The sequence below is a fragment of the Nothobranchius furzeri genome, chromosome 10, assembly GCF_043380555.1.
Source record: "Nothobranchius furzeri strain GRZ-AD chromosome 10, NfurGRZ-RIMD1, whole genome shotgun sequence".
In the NCBI taxonomy this organism is placed as follows: Eukaryota; Metazoa; Chordata; class Actinopteri; order Cyprinodontiformes; family Nothobranchiidae; genus Nothobranchius; species Nothobranchius furzeri.
In genome coordinates this window covers 40,090,645-40,109,747 of record NC_091750.1, presented here as the reverse complement: position 1 = coordinate 40,109,747, position 19,103 = coordinate 40,090,645, and the positions used below count along the sequence as shown (strand labels likewise).

General features: G+C 42.3%; 1 protein-coding gene across 2 annotated transcripts in view; it reads left to right on the top strand.

The window, feature by feature from the left end:
* Positions 1 to 11,246, top strand: part of LOC107386045 (early estrogen-induced gene 1 protein) — a 40,067-nt gene extending 28,821 nt beyond the window's left edge. For both annotated transcript variants that reach the window (XM_015960214.3, XM_015960213.3), the window contains exons 11-13: positions 86 to 207; positions 590 to 659; positions 10,966 to 11,246. In XM_015960214.3, the coding sequence (XP_015815700.1) occupies positions 86 to 207; positions 590 to 659; positions 10,966 to 11,014 (241 nt within the window). In that variant the 3' untranslated portion in view covers positions 11,015 to 11,246. The remainder of the gene's footprint in view (positions 1 to 85; positions 208 to 589; positions 660 to 10,965) is intronic.
* Positions 11,247 to 19,103: the final 7,857 nt, after the last annotated feature.

The following is a 19,103-nucleotide window of genomic DNA, read 5'->3' as shown; positions in this document are numbered from 1 at the left end:
ACACGGGCCGGTTTGGCTGCTTCAACTCTTCCTGAGCAAACACACGTCCTGCAGGCAGAGAAATGAAAATGTTGACTTGTTTCAGGAGGAAGCAGGACGCCATGGAGAGCCACCCCTCCTGGGTCAACGACACTCGCATCGACGCCGACGACATCGTGGAGAAAATTGTCCAGAGTCAGAACTTTGCTGACATCAACAACACTGAAGGTAGATGGATGAGACCACGTGGTCAGCGAGCTCAGGAGGGATTTCAACCATCAGAACACCACCTCTTCCACTGAGAAGGATTCATTTTAGATTAGTTTGGTCTTGTTGGAAAGGAAAAAGGGACAGGATGGATCTTTTCTGGGTGGAAAACGTATTTAATGCAGCTGGAGATTAAAGTCTGGCATCACTATTAATCATCCGCTATTAAAAATGTTCATTCATGCTTATTTATGCTGAATCTAATTCATTTGACTATAAAAGTAAACTTTTATAAAGCATATTTTTTCAAAAAGCAACAAAACGTTATTTTAATGCTGTTTAGTCACATGACCAATTCTATTTATTTACTGATGAGCGGCAGGGGGCGCTGTTTGTGTTTCAGACAGTAACCTGCGACTGTTCGTCAGCAGAGACGGAACCACGGCGCTCAGCGGCATCAGGCTGGGAAACAGGTGAGATGACATCACATCCTGTGTCCGTGTCACTTCCTCCCATCTAAATCAGTCTCCCACTTCCTCCGTGATTTACATGCTGCTCTTTAGTTTCCTGCTTTTTAGAGAACTGAGCTTCAGTTTTAGCTCATCTAGACATTCGTACATACCTGCAAACTTATGTTTTCTCTACCCAAAGATGGCGTCCACGTCAATCGTGTGTGTGTGTGTGTGTGGTTTCAGTCACTCTTTATGATGATCAACCCGAGAGGAGAAGGGTCATCTTGTTCACAAGCACCTTGTTGCAGCGTGTCATGTGTTATCAGTTGTGGAGGCACCAATGCCAAAAACGACACTTAGAACGTCTGACTACTGTAGCCTCAACAGCGGCTCTGAGCTCAACATTGGTCTAATCAAACAAAATGAGCAGAAACATGGTTTTCTGTCAAGGATGTTAGCAGCTTTAGCTCCTTTCAGCCCTCATAGATGTGGTTTTCTTCTTGGAGTTTAACATAAACACTGTATTTAACCGTGTTGAAGTGGCCTCTAGGGCTGCAACTAACCATTAATGGGATCATCAATGAATCAGATGGGGCCTTGATTTGATTAATCTGATTAAACGGGAAAATTTTTTATTAAATCAAACTTTATTTATAAATCGCCTATGGTTTTTTGGGTTGGTGTTTTTGTAAATAGGGATGTGACATAGACATAGTAGTTAACAGAGTCAGACAGGACAAGACTTTACACAAAAGAAGAAACCTCACAGCAGACGACATAGCACAACTGATAGCTAACTCCACTTACTTCACATACGACAACGCAATATACAAACAACTGGAAGGCTTCGCCATGGGTAACCCGTTATCAGCCACCCTGTGCAAATTTTTCATGGAGGACCTTGAACAAAAAGCCATAGCCACTGCCCCCCCAAACTGTAAAATAAAACTATGGAAACGCTACGTGGACGACATACTGGAAATCATACCGAAAGGACAAACAGAAACACTAACACAACACAAATAACATTGACGATACAGGCAACATAAAATTCACTTATGAGATAGAAACAGAAGGCAGCATAGCATTTATGGATATGAAAATCACCAGGCAGACCGACGGGACCCTAAACATAAACACATACAGGAAACCAACACACACAGACCAATATCTATTATGGACATCAGAACACCCTACCATACACAAAATGTCAGTAATCAGAACACTATATCACCGAACAAACATAATAACAGAAGAAAGAGACCGTAAACAAGAGGACAAACACATACAACACGCTTTAAAGACCTGCGGATACCCAACATGGGCAATAAACAAAGGAAAACGGCAAACAACAACAGAAAGAAAAGAACAACCTAAGCAAATAACCAGAAATCCAGAAAGACAAGAACCAAAACCAGTGATAACCCTACCATACATCAGAGGCATAAAAGAAAAAATAAGAGCAACAATGAAAAAACACAGCATAAACACACCAACAAAACCATACACAACAGTTAGAAACAGACTAGTACACCCAAAAGACAAAATACCAGCTGGACTTAAATGTGGAGTCGTTTAGGAAATTCCATGCAAACTCTGCAATACAACATACATAGGCGAAACCGGACGCCAACTCAACACACGAACAATAGAACATAGAAAGGAGTGCGAGAAGGAGGCAAGTCAAACACACAAGAGCAGCAAAAGAAGAAGCAGAAAGCACAATAAAGAAGTCAGCCGTAACAGATCACTGCACAAGAGAAAACCATGTAATGGACTGGGACAACACAAGGATCGTAAACACCGAACTACAAAAATACAAAAGATGGATCAAGGAAGCAATAGAGATAAGGAGACGTGGATGTGGGACCATGAACAGGGACGACGGAGTGTACACGTTAGACCGCGCATGGGACTGCATCGTCAAAGAGGGGAGAGCGGGCAGTAGAGGGCGACAATGTCCTCTGCTGCCCACGGATAAACGGAGAAGGAAGTGACGCTCCACCATCAGCGTCAGCCTGAAGAAGCCTGCAGCTGCCGGCGAAACGTAGCGACAAAACAGGTAAACAAAACTGTTTCTGTGTTTTAAAAAGAACGACAACATGGGACCCTCTCTAGTGTGTTAAAGAAATCACTGGTGTCAGACACAGCCTTGCAAGTGTGGCACAGCACCAAATTAAGTTCATGAGCATAGACACATCACTGCTGCTCCATCATATGCTTGTGCAACACATTTCAGTTCTTGCAATCCATTTGATTCTAACACATTTCTATGGTGTCTGCAATGGAAACCGCATCAAAGGACTCAAGGTTGGAAAGCTGAAGAAAACGCTCTTTCACTTTGTCATCAGACCCCACATAACGCACACAAACAGCAAGTTGCTCAACACGACCATCACGAGCTTCATCAGCCATCACTGCAAACAATTTTGAACGTTTCATCGCATTAATGATCCCAGCAGTAACCTTATCAGCACAACACTTGATCATTTCATTTTGTGAACCAGGGTAAAGATAGGTGGAATGAGAGGGTGCACTGTGGTCTTTAAGAAATGGGTCAAATTCCTCCAGGTAAGTCAAGAGCACCAGAAAATTCCCCCAGTTGCTTGAGGAATCTGTTTCATCATGGCCTCGGAAAGGCATTCCCTGTTAAGCTAAAAAGTATATTGTAGCCACAACACGACGAAGGTACTCTCTCCGTTCGGTGATCCGGTCAATGCTGGCCACATTTATTCGGTCAACCACACTGCCATTTGTCAAAGTTACCTTAAAGCCATTCCAGGCAAGCATTGAAACTTTGTGTCCTGCACAACTGTCATGCTCTCTGAAGCTGTCCAGTGCTCTTTTCCAGTTGGAAAAACCAACCATGCTAGTGATGCAGTCTTTTTTTGGTCGCCATGCCTGCTTTCCAAAGACTCTGCAGCTATTGCAGAATGCTGAATTTTGACTGATCGAATACTCCAGCCACTCAAGTCACACCATTTTTTTTTTTGGAATGACCGTCTCTGAAGTCCAAAGTTTGTGAAAGGGTACCCTCTAAATTTTGGTCTCTCTGGGCCTGTTTCCAGGGTTCCTAAATCGGTCACTCTGGCATCTTCTATCTCCACCTCTTTCCAACTTCCTGAGTCATCTGTAATGAAAATAAGACAGGAACAAGTTAGAAAATGATACACACCTGACTCAAAACAATGAAATTCAAAAGTATTTTTTTTAAAAGCTTGTTGTGAAATGTTACTATATAAATAAACTGAAATGAAAAACCATTGTAGCCAGTTCACTTGCTTAATGAGGATGATGGTTCTTCTGGTGGTGATGCAGCCACATCAACTGCTCCTGTGGCCTCTTCAGTCTGTAGGTCATCTCTCACAACCACTAAAAGATCATGACATCAAAATTAATTGTGCGAAGCTGAGAACTAAAAATACAAAAATAAATATCCTTATTGTTGTGTTTCTAACACTAGGTAGCAGCAGAGCATTACATGTATAAATGGAGGTGTAGAGAAAGAGCTGAGTTCTGCAACAAATGTACAAGATGCATGCTGCATGTTTGTTTCTCTTTCTTTGCTAAATTTCCAGATTGATAAAAAAAATACTGCCTGCTACTTTCTACTAACTACAAAACTTAACATTTAAGTAAATAATTGGGCTACATGCATTCAAAATGCATCAAGTGTATTACAAATCTGTTTAATTTGGTTAGCATGCTTCAGAACAAAAAAGGTGAATAACTATTACCAATCTCTATGGTTGATTGGAAGACCTCTGCTGCAGTCTCCTGCTGTAGCTCACCTTTGCGTCTTTCTACAGAAATATTAAACCAAATCAACATGAGCATTAAAGCAACAGAAAACATGCAACACAGATAATGATGCAATACAAGCAAATAGACAAAAACAACAAATCAGCATGTTGTTCTACATCCATTATGGAAACATTTCCCCTTTCTAAAGCTGCAAATTGTATGGCGTTTAAAGCGTGCCACAACCCGTGCACGCGCATTGGGTCCACAGCGCGCGTGTGAACGGGACTCGCGAGCGCAAATATACATGGCAGCGCGCGTGTGAACGGGACTCGCGCGCGTGTGAACGGGACTCGCGAGCGAAAATATACATGGCGAGAGGTCATTTGTGCACTGAGAGGGAGCAAACTGTGTCTGTGAGCGCACAAGGATGTGCACAAGTGACAAACCTGCATGCGCCCGTTGTCAACGAGCACACGGCAGAGGAAAACGTGCGCGCGCGGCAGCCTCTGTGCGCGCGCGGCAGCCTCTCTGCGCGCTCGGTTTCTGACTCCTGCTCGCTCGGCTGTAAGGGCTTTTGGCACTCTGGAGGCGTGGCCTGTGGCAGATCTTGTCTGTCCTCTGATTGGTTAGTTCACCCCGCACTTTACCCTCTATCTATATAAAAAAGTCTGATGTTCCGTAGTTGCTGGCATAGCTCAGCTGGGAGAGCGGGTGACTCTCGCCCCGGAGGATCCAGGTTCGAGTCCGGGCAAGGAGAATGTAGTAGACGTCATGTTAACTTTTCTTAATTTCAGGTATTTTACAGTTGTGACCGTTCAACTGTCATTAAACGTCCGAATGTTTGCTGGGCAGTGTTTTAAAAAGTGCACATAAGCTAGATGGTTTTAACCATATAAAATTACATTTTTTGTGATACTGGAAAAATACATACTGAAATAAAACTACTGATTGAAAACTTTATGACTGTGGTTGTACAATATATGACTCACTAATACACTGCAAACTCCCTTAGAGTGGGGCTTCCAGAGAGAGAGAGAGAGAAAGAGAGAAAGAGAGAGAGAGAGAGAGAGAGAGAGAGAAGTTCTTGCCTCATTAATGAATTGTTTATTTTTTTTCAGTATTTAATTGACAAATTATCCTTTCAAATAATTAATTGATGAGTTACATAATTGTCCATTTAGAATTGTTGAATGGACTAAGTCAAGTTTGGTGCACTTTATATATTTCAAAACATGTTTTTTTTTTTTATTTTAATGATGCATATAAATAATTTAAATGTTAATTTAATGAAATATTTCTATTTTTTCATGACCTCACCCTTGTTTTGACAAAAACGGGACCTTGCTGGATAATATCATGGAGAAACTATTTGTTCACAGTACATGGCTCAGTGAGGATCTGTGTAAAGGAGGAGATACTCAGAAATCTGTCTGCAGATTGTTACAACCAAGACTGGAAGTGGTGGGCTGTAATAAGAAAGGAGACCAAACAGAGGAGGGGGGGTTCAACAACTGATTTATTTAACAAAAGTAAGGATTTACTAAAGCAAGTTAGTGAACAGAAAATGGCCATCTCAAGGTTTTACTCGGATGTCCCTCAGCAGGGTGCAGCACTGTTGAAGGTCATCTGAATGAAAGCTTGATATGCAGTTTCTTTATGAAATGGACAATTATGTAACTCATCAATTAATTATTTGAAAGGATAATTTGTCAATTAAATACTGAAAAAAATAAACAATTCATTAATGAGGCAAGAACTTTTCTCTCTCTCTCTCTCTCTCTCTGGAAGCCCCACTCTAAGGGAGTTTGCAGTGTATTAGTGAGTCATATATTGTACAACCACAGTCATAAAGTTTTCAATCAGTAGTTTTATTTCAGTATGTATTTTTCCAGTATCACAAAAAATGTAATTTTATATGGTTAAAACCATCTAGCTTATGTGCACTTTTTAAAACACTGCCCAGCAAACATTCGGACGTTTAATGACAGTTGAACGGTCACAACTGTAAAATACCTGAAATTAAGAAAAGTTAACATGACGTCTACTACATTCTCCTTGCCCGGACTCGAACCTGGATCCTCCGGGGCGAGAGTCACCCGCTCTCCCAGCTGAGCTATGCCAGCAACTACTGAACATCAGACTTTTTTATATAGATAGAGGGTAAAGTGCGGGGTGAACTAACCAATCAGAGGACAGACAAGATCTGCCACAGGCCACGCCTCCAGAGTGCCAAAAGCCCTTTTACAGCCGAGCGAGCAGGAGTCAGAAACCGAGAGGCTGCCGAGCGCGCACAGAGGCTGCCGCGCGCGCACGTTTTCCTCTGCCGTGTGGTCGTTGACAACGCGCGCACGCAGGTTTGTCACTTGTGCGCTCACAGACACAGGTTGCTCCCTCTCAGTGCACAAATGACCTCTCGCCATGTATATTTTCGCTCGCGAGTCCCGTTCACACGCGCGCTGTGGACCCAATGCGCGTGCACGGGTTGTGGCACGCATTAAACGCGATAAAATTGGGCCTACTGTGGAGTTCTTCAGTATATAAAATTGTTTTGCTATGAAATGTAAAAGTTTTCATTGCTTTGTATTATTCATTAAATTGTTGTTCTAAATTTCTGTAGTCCACATGCTACTGCCTATTAGTGATAGCTAGTTAGCTAGCAACACAACAGCTAAAGAAAACGATGCATGAGTCAGCATTTTCCTTTCTAAATAATTTCATTTGCACTTCTCAACAATAGATTCTTACCAGTGGTTATCTCCTGAAAAAAAGTTTCGACAGTTTTTTTTTTTGGATGTTTTCTATGAGCCATTGATTTCTGTTTGACTCTGAGAAATACTGCTAATCTTATTACAAGGTTTACTCCACTCCAACTGATCTCAGAACAAAGAGCTGGCAAATCACATAGTCACAAGACGCCAAACATTTACATTAAGGTGGCGCCAAACACAACATTTCCATTTTTTTCACAACATCCTTTTACCTGGGCGTATGCATTCCAGTGGTTGCCGCCTCACTCAATATCTCACGCTGAGCACGTCGCGCATGCTCGTGTCCATTCAGAGCAGGCAAGATAGGAGAGTGGAGGGGGGAGTCACCACGGTAACAAGCCCAGCTTGCTGCGAGTTAGGGTTAGATGAGCGAGACTGTGACTGATGAGTGAAAAACTTATGAATAAACATTCAGGGCTCGATTGAAAGTAGATCAAGTACAGGCCTTTTAGCATATATACTGGAAGGATCCAACATGTACTTTGGCCCCATACCAAAGCTCTTGTCCTACGCTAACGTGATATCTGCTGACCAAACTGGTTTTTATCTCAGGATGTCACTCATTTGCAAATGTTCGTCGGCTCCTAAATGTTAGTCTACTCTATTGCGTCCAGTGAGGTGCCTGAGGTGGTTATCGCGCTGGATGTAGAGAAAGCATTTGATAGGGTACAGTGGGGCTATTTACTTGGGTTTGGCCCTAACCTTATGTAGGGGATACGACTTTTATACACCTCACCCAAACCCTCCTTAATCATAAATGCTAAGCATTCACAATGTTTTCAGTTGACAAGGAATACCTGACAGTGTTGTCCTATTAGTCCATTGTTATTTGCCTTGGCCCTAGAGCCCCTGTCCATTACACTCCAAACCTTGCCATCAGTTACAGGGATTCATAGGGGGAATAGCGACCATAGAGTATCCACTTATGCAGACAAGTTGTTGTTAATGTATTTATCTAACCCTGTTTCATGTATGCTCCATTTTATCCACACCCTATGAAACTTTGGCTCCTTCTCTGGGTACAAATAGAACCTCAGTAAAAGTTGATGCTATCCAGTTAACAACAAGGCTCTTCAAATACAGAACAGTGCTATACCTTTCAAAATGGCTAGAAACAGCTTCAAATATCTAGGTATAAATATTACAAGAGATGTGCACAATCTTTACAAAGACAAATGTTGTCTGCTGTTTTCATCTATCCATCCATTCTCATCTGCTTATCTGGGGTCGGGTCGTGGGGGCAGTAGCCTAAGTCGAAAAGCCCAGACTTCCCTCTCCTCAGCCACCTGTGCCAGCTGTTTCGGGGAAATCCCAAGGCGTTTCCTGGCCAGGTGAGAGACATGGTCCCTCCAGCGTGTCCTGGGTCTTACTTTAGGCCTCCTCCCGGTTTGATATGCCCGCAAAACCTCACCAGGGAGGCGTCTAGGAGGCATCCTGACCAGATGCCCGAGCCACCTCAACTGGCTCCTCTTGATGTGGAGGAGCAGCAGGTCTACTCCGAGCCCCTCCCAGATAACCGAGCTTCTCTATCACTATCTCTAAAGCCCCCTTCAGACAGGCCATGAAAAATGGAAATGTTCTGGACTCTGTCCATAAGACCTTTGTGTCTGAATACAAACATCCGGATAACGTGTTCCGGAATTTAACCGGACGAAGCCCCTAGTAACAGGTCCGGACTTGTTACGGACAAGGTGGCTGCTTCAGACTGGTGAGGTAGAGTTCCGGACAAGGGGGAGGGGGAGGGGGAGGAGGAGGGGACCAGGGGACGCTGTGCGCACCTAGATAGCCCGCTACTGTAGCATGCGGCGAACCACGGCAGCTCGCCTCCTACGGTACCGTCTAGACGCGCGACGGAGCGTTTCACACCGCTTCGGTGATTCCTTTAACCATTGAGCTTCAACATCCAGGTCTCTTATGCGTCTTCGTGTGCGCAGAATTATGCTTAAGCGCCTCGTGATTTTTATCTTGAGGCTCTATAGAAATGATATTTTCTTCTTCTTCTTCTTCTTCTTAACATGAGTCCGATTCCCCCCCACCCCCCGCCGCCGTCGTCAGACATCTGGAACTTTTCCCTGCTGTGTGAACGCAGCCGAAAGGACAAGTTCCGGTACAAAAGTGGTGTGTCTGAAAACACAGTTCCGGTTAAAAACCGGATTGAATTGTCCACAAATGTTCCAGAATGTCTATCTGAAAAGGGCTTAAGAGAGAGCCCAGACACCCTGTGTCTCATTTCGGCCGCTTGTATCCGTTATCTCATTCTTTCGGTCACTACCCAAAGCTCGTGACCATAGGTGAGGGTAGGAACGTAGATCGACCGGTAAATCGAGAGCTTTGCCTTCTGACTCAGCTCTCACTTCACTGTGACAGACCGGTACAACGCCCGCACCACAGCAGATGCAGCACCAATCCGCCTAACAATCTCACGCTCCAGTTTTCCCTCACTCGTGAACAAGAACCCGAGATACTTAAACTCCTCCACTTGGGGCAGGACCTCATCCTTGACCCGGAGAAGGCATTCTACCCTTTTCCGAGTCAAGACCATGGTCCCAGATTCAGAGGAGCCTATCCTCATCACAGCTGCTTCACACTCGGCTGCAAACCGCTCCAGCGAAAGCTGAAGATCACGTTCTGATGAAGCCAACAGGACCACATCATGTACAAAAAGCAGAGACCTGATCCTCAGGCCACCAAAACGGATCCCCTCAACACCTTGGCAGCTCCTAGAAATCCTGTCCATAAAGGTTATGAACAGAATCGGTGACAAAGGGCTTACTTGGCGTAGTCCAACTATCAACAGGAAATGAGCCTGACTTACTGCCGACAATGTGGACCAAGCTCTGACACCGGTCATACAGGGATCTAACAGCCCGTATCAGAGGGCCTGGTACCCCATACTCCTGGAGTACCCCCCACAGGGTCCCCCGAGGGACGCGGTCAATTGACCTTCTCCAAATCCACAAACACATGTAGATTGGTTGGGCGAACTCCCGCGCACTCTCCAGGACCCCCTAAGGGTATAGAGCTGGTCCAGTGTTCCACGGCCAGGACCAAAACCACATTGTTCCTCCTGAATCTGAGTTTCAACAATCCGCCGGACCCTCCTCTCCAGAACCCTGAATAGACCTTACCAGGGAGGCTCAGGAATGTGATCCACCTGTTGTTGGAACACATCCTGCGGTCCTCCTTTTAAATAAGGGTGTAGGTGTGGTGGCTGGTAAGGGTCACCATGGCCACGGTAACCCACCAACATAATATTTTCAAAAAACAAAATGCAAATCATTATTGTTAACATTCTTACCGGAGTTTACCACTACACCGGTCACCATGACAACCCTACATGAACATTGTTCTCTGTGTTGTCCTTGTTCAACTTAACCCGCCCTGCCTGCTGGTGGTGGTCAGAGGAACCGGTGGTGCCTGTTTTCAGCAGCCTCGCCTCTGTCAATGCACCCCAGGGTAGCTGTGGCTACATCTTAGCTCATCCCCGTTAATGTGTGAATGGATGACTGAAGTGTTGTAAGGTGCCTTGGGGGGTTGTAGAACCCTAAGAAGGCGCTATACAAATACAGATGTTTACCATTAGAAGATTAAAAATGAGAAAATTATTTGGAAATGAGATCGACTTTCTGAATCTTTTTATGGCGAAGGCAAAAGATCAGATTCACTGTTTGTTGTCTGCCTCAAGGGCTACCTGCTGGCTTGGTCATCACCAGTAAGTCGCTGTGGACAAAAGCATCTGCTGAATACATGAACAGCTGAATTTCAGCATCACAATAAAAACCTGGGTGACTGGAATATTGTTGTGTGTGTTTCAGAGTCTCCGCTGCCGCTGGCTACGAGCCGGTGGTGATCGAGAGCCACTAACCAGACCTGTGGATCCTCGTCAGCCTCGCTGGTTTTACTGGAACTTCAGCTGGTCTGAAGCCATGAGAGGAAAAGCCTTCAGTCCGTTTGCACTTTACGTGAAGTCGGTCTCCGTGTCCATTCAGTCCAGTGCACAAAATCCTCGTCTGCAGTTCTGAGACTCCAGAATCATCCGTTTATCTCCAGTTTTCCTCCTGGTCTGCAGCTCCGTGTTGTTCAGGAAGTCCAGACTGTCGTCATTTCTCTGCTATTTGAACTCATCATACTGTAATTTCATATTTTTCTTGATAAACACGACGGATTTGATCATTTTTTAGTAAAAATAAGGAGTTTAGTTTCTTATTTCTTGTTATGAAAACTCAAAACGGTCGACATAATGAACAACATTGTTCAGATTCAGTCTTTGGTTCTCTGACTGTTAACCTTCTGAGGTCACTTATCTAAATAAATAAAGGAGGGAATCAGATGAAACATTAAAACAAAGGAGCTGTTGGGTCTAAACGGATGATTCTTGCTGAACTGAGCTCTTGTTTTAGATTTATCCTTCACTTGTTTCAGTTTGCCCTCCAGCTGCTGAAATCGGATCCGTTTCTCCAGAATCCTGCTGGTCTGGATTCAGTAATCATGTCAAAGTTCCTCTGAGGCCCAAAATGGGAACAGACACTATAAAAACCAGAATGGACTCAATCCGCCGTAGATCGGGGGTTGAGCAGAACCACTATGTGCCAGCATTGTTTCTCTTGAATGATCCTAAAGCGCCATGAAACCTCTGAGTGCTTCTGCTGGGGAATAGAGAAGTGTTAAGTTTTTTATTAACCTGTGAAGCTGATAGAAATCTGCTCACACGTGAATAAGTACTGAGCTGCTGCTGCGGCATTGTTCATTAGCCCAACTCAGCTGAGAAACCAGAACAAGCTGTAGGGTTTGTTGTGGTCCGTCTGCAGAGAGAGGGTTTACGGGCCTCGGTCGTCCCTGGTGGAGCGACTTTCTCTCTGGTTACAGAAACAAACACATAAAAGTGGAGGATGAGCAGCTGGCTGGTCTCCTTTACCTGCTAGTTTTCTGACTATAATCTACCGGAGAAGAGCATCAAAGCCCTGGAAGTTGAACAGTTCTGGTGTTTTCATTTGACCTTATTTTATCTGAACTGTAAGGTTGTAGTTCAACAAGACTTTGAAGCAACAGACGAAACCAGAAAGCAGCACTTTTTAAAAATCAGATACAAATGACTGAAGATGGGATTTAATATCTTTCTCATGATGAATGTTTGGTTCTACATATTTTTGCTGTCTCCTTCGTTTCCTGTCTCCATCCTGTTGCAGCTAAATGTTTATTTTTCACTCTTCACAAATGGGGATAAACCACTGAACTTGGTTTTCTTTTAAAGCATTTATTTAAATATTTTAAGCTCTTTTGCCTGGAGGTTGTTATAAGCTATGCACACGTGTCACCTCCTAGAGCTTGTGTTTGTTTGTTTTAGTGATTCTAACAGGATTTTATCACAGCAACACTAGAATTACTGAAATGTATACAAGGTGGAGCTGGGACCGAGGATCCAGTCTTCTAGTTAAAATGTTTTGTTTGGCACTGACTTCTAACAATAAAAAGGTTAACCTGAGTTTTTCTGCCTTGTGTTTTGACTCGCGTTGTTTAATAGAGTCTCACCACGCTGCGGTAGGAAGATTAAACGAGGAGGCACGGATAGTCAGAACAGAGACGCCCCCGACACCAACAGTAAAAATAAATAAATACTAAATAAAATCCATTGTAACTGGTGATGCGTGAGCCGCACAAGCGCATCTCATCTGGAGTTTTCCCGTCTTGTGTAGACTTCCAGACGGCTCTTCCTCGCTTGTACGATCCGAGCCCATACGGAGTAAGCCCAATGGGTCGTATCGGACTTGGGTCAATTAAAGGTGCTGTAACGAATCTGCAAACAAAACCGGCTAGCTAGCTTACACATAGGAAGCCTACGTTAAGCCCATCTACTTCGGGACCATGGGTCCCCGGACAAACAGGGATAAAAACGCTATTTTCTAATTTCGCTTATGTGCCATGGATTTCACATATGATATGCAGTAATCCAAGAATGTTCAAATGAAAACAACTGGACTGTTTTGGTTTCCATTCTCATCTGAGGAGCTTTGTCTATTCTAACTTGAATATGGGAGAAAGGGACACATCTTTGAAGATGGCAAAGTCCAAATTCTGGACAGAGAAGATGGATGGTTTGAGAGAGGAGTAAAAGAAGCCATCTATGTCAAACGTGAAAGCCCCAGCCCCAGGGGGACTAAGACTTCACCTTTCCAGTATCATGGCAGTCCAGCTGAAGTCCAGTTGCCTTCATTTGAACCATTCTGGATTACCATGACCTGGATGACTGAGAACCTTCACCAACACAGAGCAACTGCAGCGCCTTGCTCCAAAATCTGCGTCCGCTTTGATCTCACGAGGTTATCGTCGCCTACGTAGGCATGCAGTCAGATCAAGTCGGAGTTAAGTCATACGCAAGTCTAAGTGGCATGCACTACATGAGAGTAGTACATTTATTTGTTATTTGCCTAAAGCTAGCCCAGTCACAGGGGAGATGAACTTTTCTGGCTTTGGCCCGTGCCGCATTACGCTGATAGATAATATTTGACAGTTCCTTTGTGTTTGAAATGTGCCGTACAAATAAAGCTGCATAGCCTAGCCTAAGTGCTGTGTACATTCTGCATTTCAGTGTAATTAAAAAATGTTCTCTCACACTTACCACAACTGAATCGTCTTGTAATGTATTTCCTGTTCCTTTTTGGGGTACAGCCATCTTTACCATAGACCTACTCTATAACTGATGCAAGTGGGCTGGATCCCTCTCCAATACAAAGAATAGGAGAGCCTTTGGGTGCAGGGGTTTGTGACAGAAACCTGGGTGACTTTCAGCTCAGTTCAGGGTTTTCACCCAGAACTGGAAGCTCTCCATAGTTTGCAGTTCTTTTTATTTATTAGTTTTTTTAGATCACCGTCCTTGTTTGTTGTAGAGTAGCTGAGTACACCTTGTGGAGTTTTATATTATGGAGAACTGGAAAATAATGGAATGTGGTGTCTGAGACTTGCGAACACTCTCCAGCAGAGTCAGCTCAGTGTGACATGAGGACACAGGATTACAACAACTGAGTGGATTTTTATTTACTATACTATAGATCATTAGAACCATAAACCAGCGATGGTATGACCGAATTTACACTTATGACTTCATGAAATGAGCTTTATTTTGCTTTTCATACATTGGCTTATTGTCATTGGGCAGAAAACGTGGATTCAATGTTTAGTTTAGCAGTTTGAGCCTGTTTCCATAAAGTATATGTGCAGTTTGCATATGTTGGTGAATATTAAACACGAGTCTGGCAGGTTCAGTTCGTATCACGCATAAGAATGGTGCTTTGGCGTTCCCTAGTGGTGATATGTGGTTAGTGCCTGTGAAAAACTCTTTATATAGCAATCCTCAAGATAAAAATCACGATTCAGAAGAACCAAAATTAAAAAAATAAACTAAGAAAAGAATCAAAAGATGCATCAGCCACCACTGGGTTTTTTCTGTTTTCCATCAGAAGCTAACGCAGGATATGGGTGTAGGAGACCATTTTCATGTTCAGTCTCTCAGAGTGACCCATTATAATCAAACATTATCATTAAAAATGTTTTCTCAGGGAACTTGGTCTTTAATCATTGTAAGCTGCATTATTTTTTAAATAATTATTGATGGACCAATACAAAGCAAAGTTCAGATTTCAAGCACTTCCTGAACTTGCTGACATACACCACTTTAAAGTCTGTTAGTCAACATATTCTGATGTTGGAAGGCAGGAATTTTAAATGCTGTGGTTTCCTTTGTTGGCCTTCACTGGTGGATGCTACCCAACGCTGAAAATTGCCAGTAACAGGATGCAAAGTTGGCTTTTTTGGTGGCAGAGCGGCCTCTGAGGAAGTGTCTGCATGTAGATAAGCTGCGTTTCACTTCTCAGCCGATGACTTTGGCTGCACTTTTGCTTTTGCTAAAACAAAACCTTCAGAGTAAAGTTTCATCTGTTCTTAAAAACGGAGGAGAAACAAAACCGTTTAGAGTTCAGCAGGATCCGAATGTTTGAGATCATTTCCATTTATGCACCCCACCTTGTGTTCATGGTGGTCTCCTTAAACAACAAAGCTGCAGAAGTAAGCACAGGCAATTAATTACAATGCTTTTTAAAATAATAATAGTATTTATACCCACACAAACACACACTAGGACCAGTTCACAGAGTTCGCCCTCCCCATAAACCTATAACATCTATAACCTATATCTATAGCATATGACATCTGTAACCTATGACGTCTATAACCTGTAATATCTATAACCTGTAATATCGATAACCTATAACATCTATAACCTGTAAACCTATTACCTATAACATCTATAACCTATAACCTGTAATATCTCTAACCTATGACGTCTATAACCTATGACATCTATAACCTATAACCATCTATAACCTGTGATATCTGTAACCTATGACTTCTATAACCTATGACATCTATAAACTGTAATATCTATAACATATGGCATCTGTAACCTATGACATCTGACATGTTTAGCCGCATGCTGTCCTTCAACCGCTGGTTGTCTAGGTGGTGTCCTGAAAACAACGTGGGCTACATTGATAAGTGGAAAACTTTTTGGGGAAAACCTGGTCTGATGCAAAGGGACAGCATCATCCATATTTGGATGGTGCAGCTCTTCTTTCTAGGAACATGGCCAGTTTTATTAGTCCTCCATGACAACCCAGGGTCCAGACCAGGAAGCAGAGTCATAGTTTAACACACCCCTCTGCAGCTTCAGTACTGTTACCCACCCACAACCCCACTGAGACAGTGTCCTGCCCACGGCCAAAATCACACAGATTAAATATCAGGCTTAATAAAGCAAATCATGGAAATCTCATAATCTTTGGACCAGAAATCCAGAAAGGGAAATTGCTTAGTCAATCACCTGACCTGAATGGCATTAAATTAGTCCGAGAACAAAGTAAGGAACCTTGGTGTTATTTTTGACCAGGACATGTCATTCAAATCCCAGGTTAATCAGGTTTGTAGGATTTCCTTTTTCCACCTTCGGAATATTGCTAAGATTAGAATCATCCTTTCCAGGAGTGAGGAGTGCTGAAAAACTAGTTCATGCATTTATTACATCAAGACTGGATTACTGTAAGTCATTGCTCTCAGGAAGTCCACAGAATGTAGTTAAAAGTCTTCAGCTTGTCCAAAATGCTGCAGCTAGAGTTCTGATGAGAATTAAGAAGAGAGATCATATCTCTCCTGTCTTAGCTTCCCTACATTGGCTACCTGTTAAATTCAGAATAGATTTTAAGATCCTCCTTCTCACATATAAAGCTCTTAATAATCAAGCTCCATCATACATCAGTGATCAGATTGTTCCATACGTTCCTAACCGAGCACTTTGCTCTCAGACTGCAGGTTTACTGGTGGTTCCCAGAATATCTAAAATTAGGATGGGAGGCAGATCTTTTAGTTATCAGGCTCCTCTCCTGTGGAACCAGCTCCCAGCTTTAGTCCGTGAGGCAGACACCTTGTCTACTTTTAAGAATAGGCTCAAAACCTTTTTATTTGATAGGGCCTACAGAGATGGTTAAAATCTGATGTTAGCCTAGATCTGGACAAGTGGGGGAGTAGAAGGAGGTGGAGTGTACAGTCAGTAAAGACGGCTCTCCCTTGCCCTGCCTCCAACATGCCTCCATCCAAGGCTAGGTTATCCAGAGTTATCTCTGTAGTTATGCTGCTATAGGCTTAGACTGCTGGAGGATACACTGACCACTTAACACACTTTACTACTTTCTTCTACAATCTGCTCTTTAACTGTATTATTTCCTGCTACTTCAGCTATTAACTTTATTTTCTCTCTAAGTGTTTTTCTCCCCAGAAGAAGCTGCAATGATGTTCTGCTGAACTGTGGTGGCCTCACAGAGGGGGCTATCATCTAGCACACTGCTGCTAACCACTTAAACTTTCTCCCTCTCCTGATAATAACTTTTTGTTCCCTAAACGTTGGATGTGCTACTGCTAGTTTACCCGTTTAACAATAGATTCACTAGGATAAATACAATAAAGTTTATTTATCTCTCGCCAAATAGAATATTTACTAAGCAATCACGGTGTAACCATGGACACATTGCTTGGTATGTGTGTGTGTGTGTGCGCGTGTGTGTGCGCGTGCGCGCGTGTGTGCGTGCGCGCTCTGTCTTCTTGATCCCCAGTGAGTCGTGGAGGATGGCTGCTTATACTGAACCAGGATCCTCTGGAGGTTTCTTTGTAAAGGGAGTTTTCCTCTCCACTGTCGCTGCATGCTTGCTTAGTAAAAGGATTGCTGTAAAGACTCTGACACTAGTCAGTGACTCGATGCAACCTGCTGGGTTCCTTATATAGGAAACTTTGTTCTGATTGGCTCAAAGAATTGACCTGTATTGGAATGTTTATTATGTGAAGTGCCTTGAGACGACGCTTGTCGTGATTTGGCGCTATATAAATAAACTTGAATTGAATTGAGTAATAACCTATGACATCCATAACCCGTAATATCTATAATCTATTACAACTATAACCTGTAATATTTATAATCTATAACATCTATAACCTGTAATATCTATAACCTATGACATCCATAACCCGTAATATCTATAATCTATTACAACTATAACCTGTAATATTTATAATCTATAACATCTATAACCTGTAATATCTATAACCTATGACATCTATAACCTGTAATATCTATAACCTATGACATCTATAACCTGTAATATCTATAACCTATGACATCTATAACCTGTAATATCTATAACCTATGACATGTTTATGTATTTAGCAGACGCTTTTGTCCAAAGCGACTTACAAGTGATAATCGGCATGTTGCCCTTGAGTCTAACAACAACAATAACTACAACAACTTGACATCAGTCATGGAGAGGAGGGAACAAGGAGTGGACAGTAGAGAGGGGGACGGGTGCAGGGAGGGTGCTAGTTTAGAAGACACTCTCTGAAGAGCAGGGTCTTCAGGAGTTTCTTGAAAATCGAAAAGGAAGCCTCAACCTGTAATATCTTTAACCTATGGCATCTGTAACCTATGACAACTATAACCTGTAATATATATAACCTATGACATCTATAACCTGTAATATCTATAACCTATGACATCTATAACCTAAGACAACTGTAGCCTATGACATCTATAACCTATAACATCTATAACCTGTAATATATATAACCTATGACATCTATAACCTGTAATATCTTTTACCTATGACATCTATAACCTATGACAACTGTAACCTGTAATATATATAACCTATGACATCTATAACCTGTAATATCTTTTACCTATGACATCTATAACCTGTAATATCTATAACCTATGACATCTATAACCTGTAATATCTTTTACCTATGACATCTATAACCTGTAATATATATAACCTATGACATCTATAACCTGTAATATCTTTTACCTATGACATCTATAACCTGTAATATCTATAACCTATGACATCTATAACCTGTAATATCTTTTACCTATGACATCTATAACCTGTAATATATATAACCTATGACATCTATAACCTGTAATATCTATAACCTATGACATCTATAACCTATGACAACTGTAGCCTATGACATCTATAACCTATAACATCTATAACCTGTAATATATATAACCTATGACATCTATAACCTGTAATATCTTTTACCTATGACATCTATAACCTATGACAACTGTAACCTGTAATATATATAACCTATGACATCTATAGCCTGTAATATATTTTACCTATGACATCTATAACCTGTAATATCTTTAACCTATGACATCTGTAACCAATGACAACTATAACCTGTAATATATATAACCTATGACATCTATAACCTGTAATATCTATAACCTATGACATCTATAACCTATGACAACTGTTGCCTATGACATCTATAACCTATAACATCTATAACCTGTATTATATATAACCTATGACATCTATAACCTGTAATATCTTTTACCTATGAC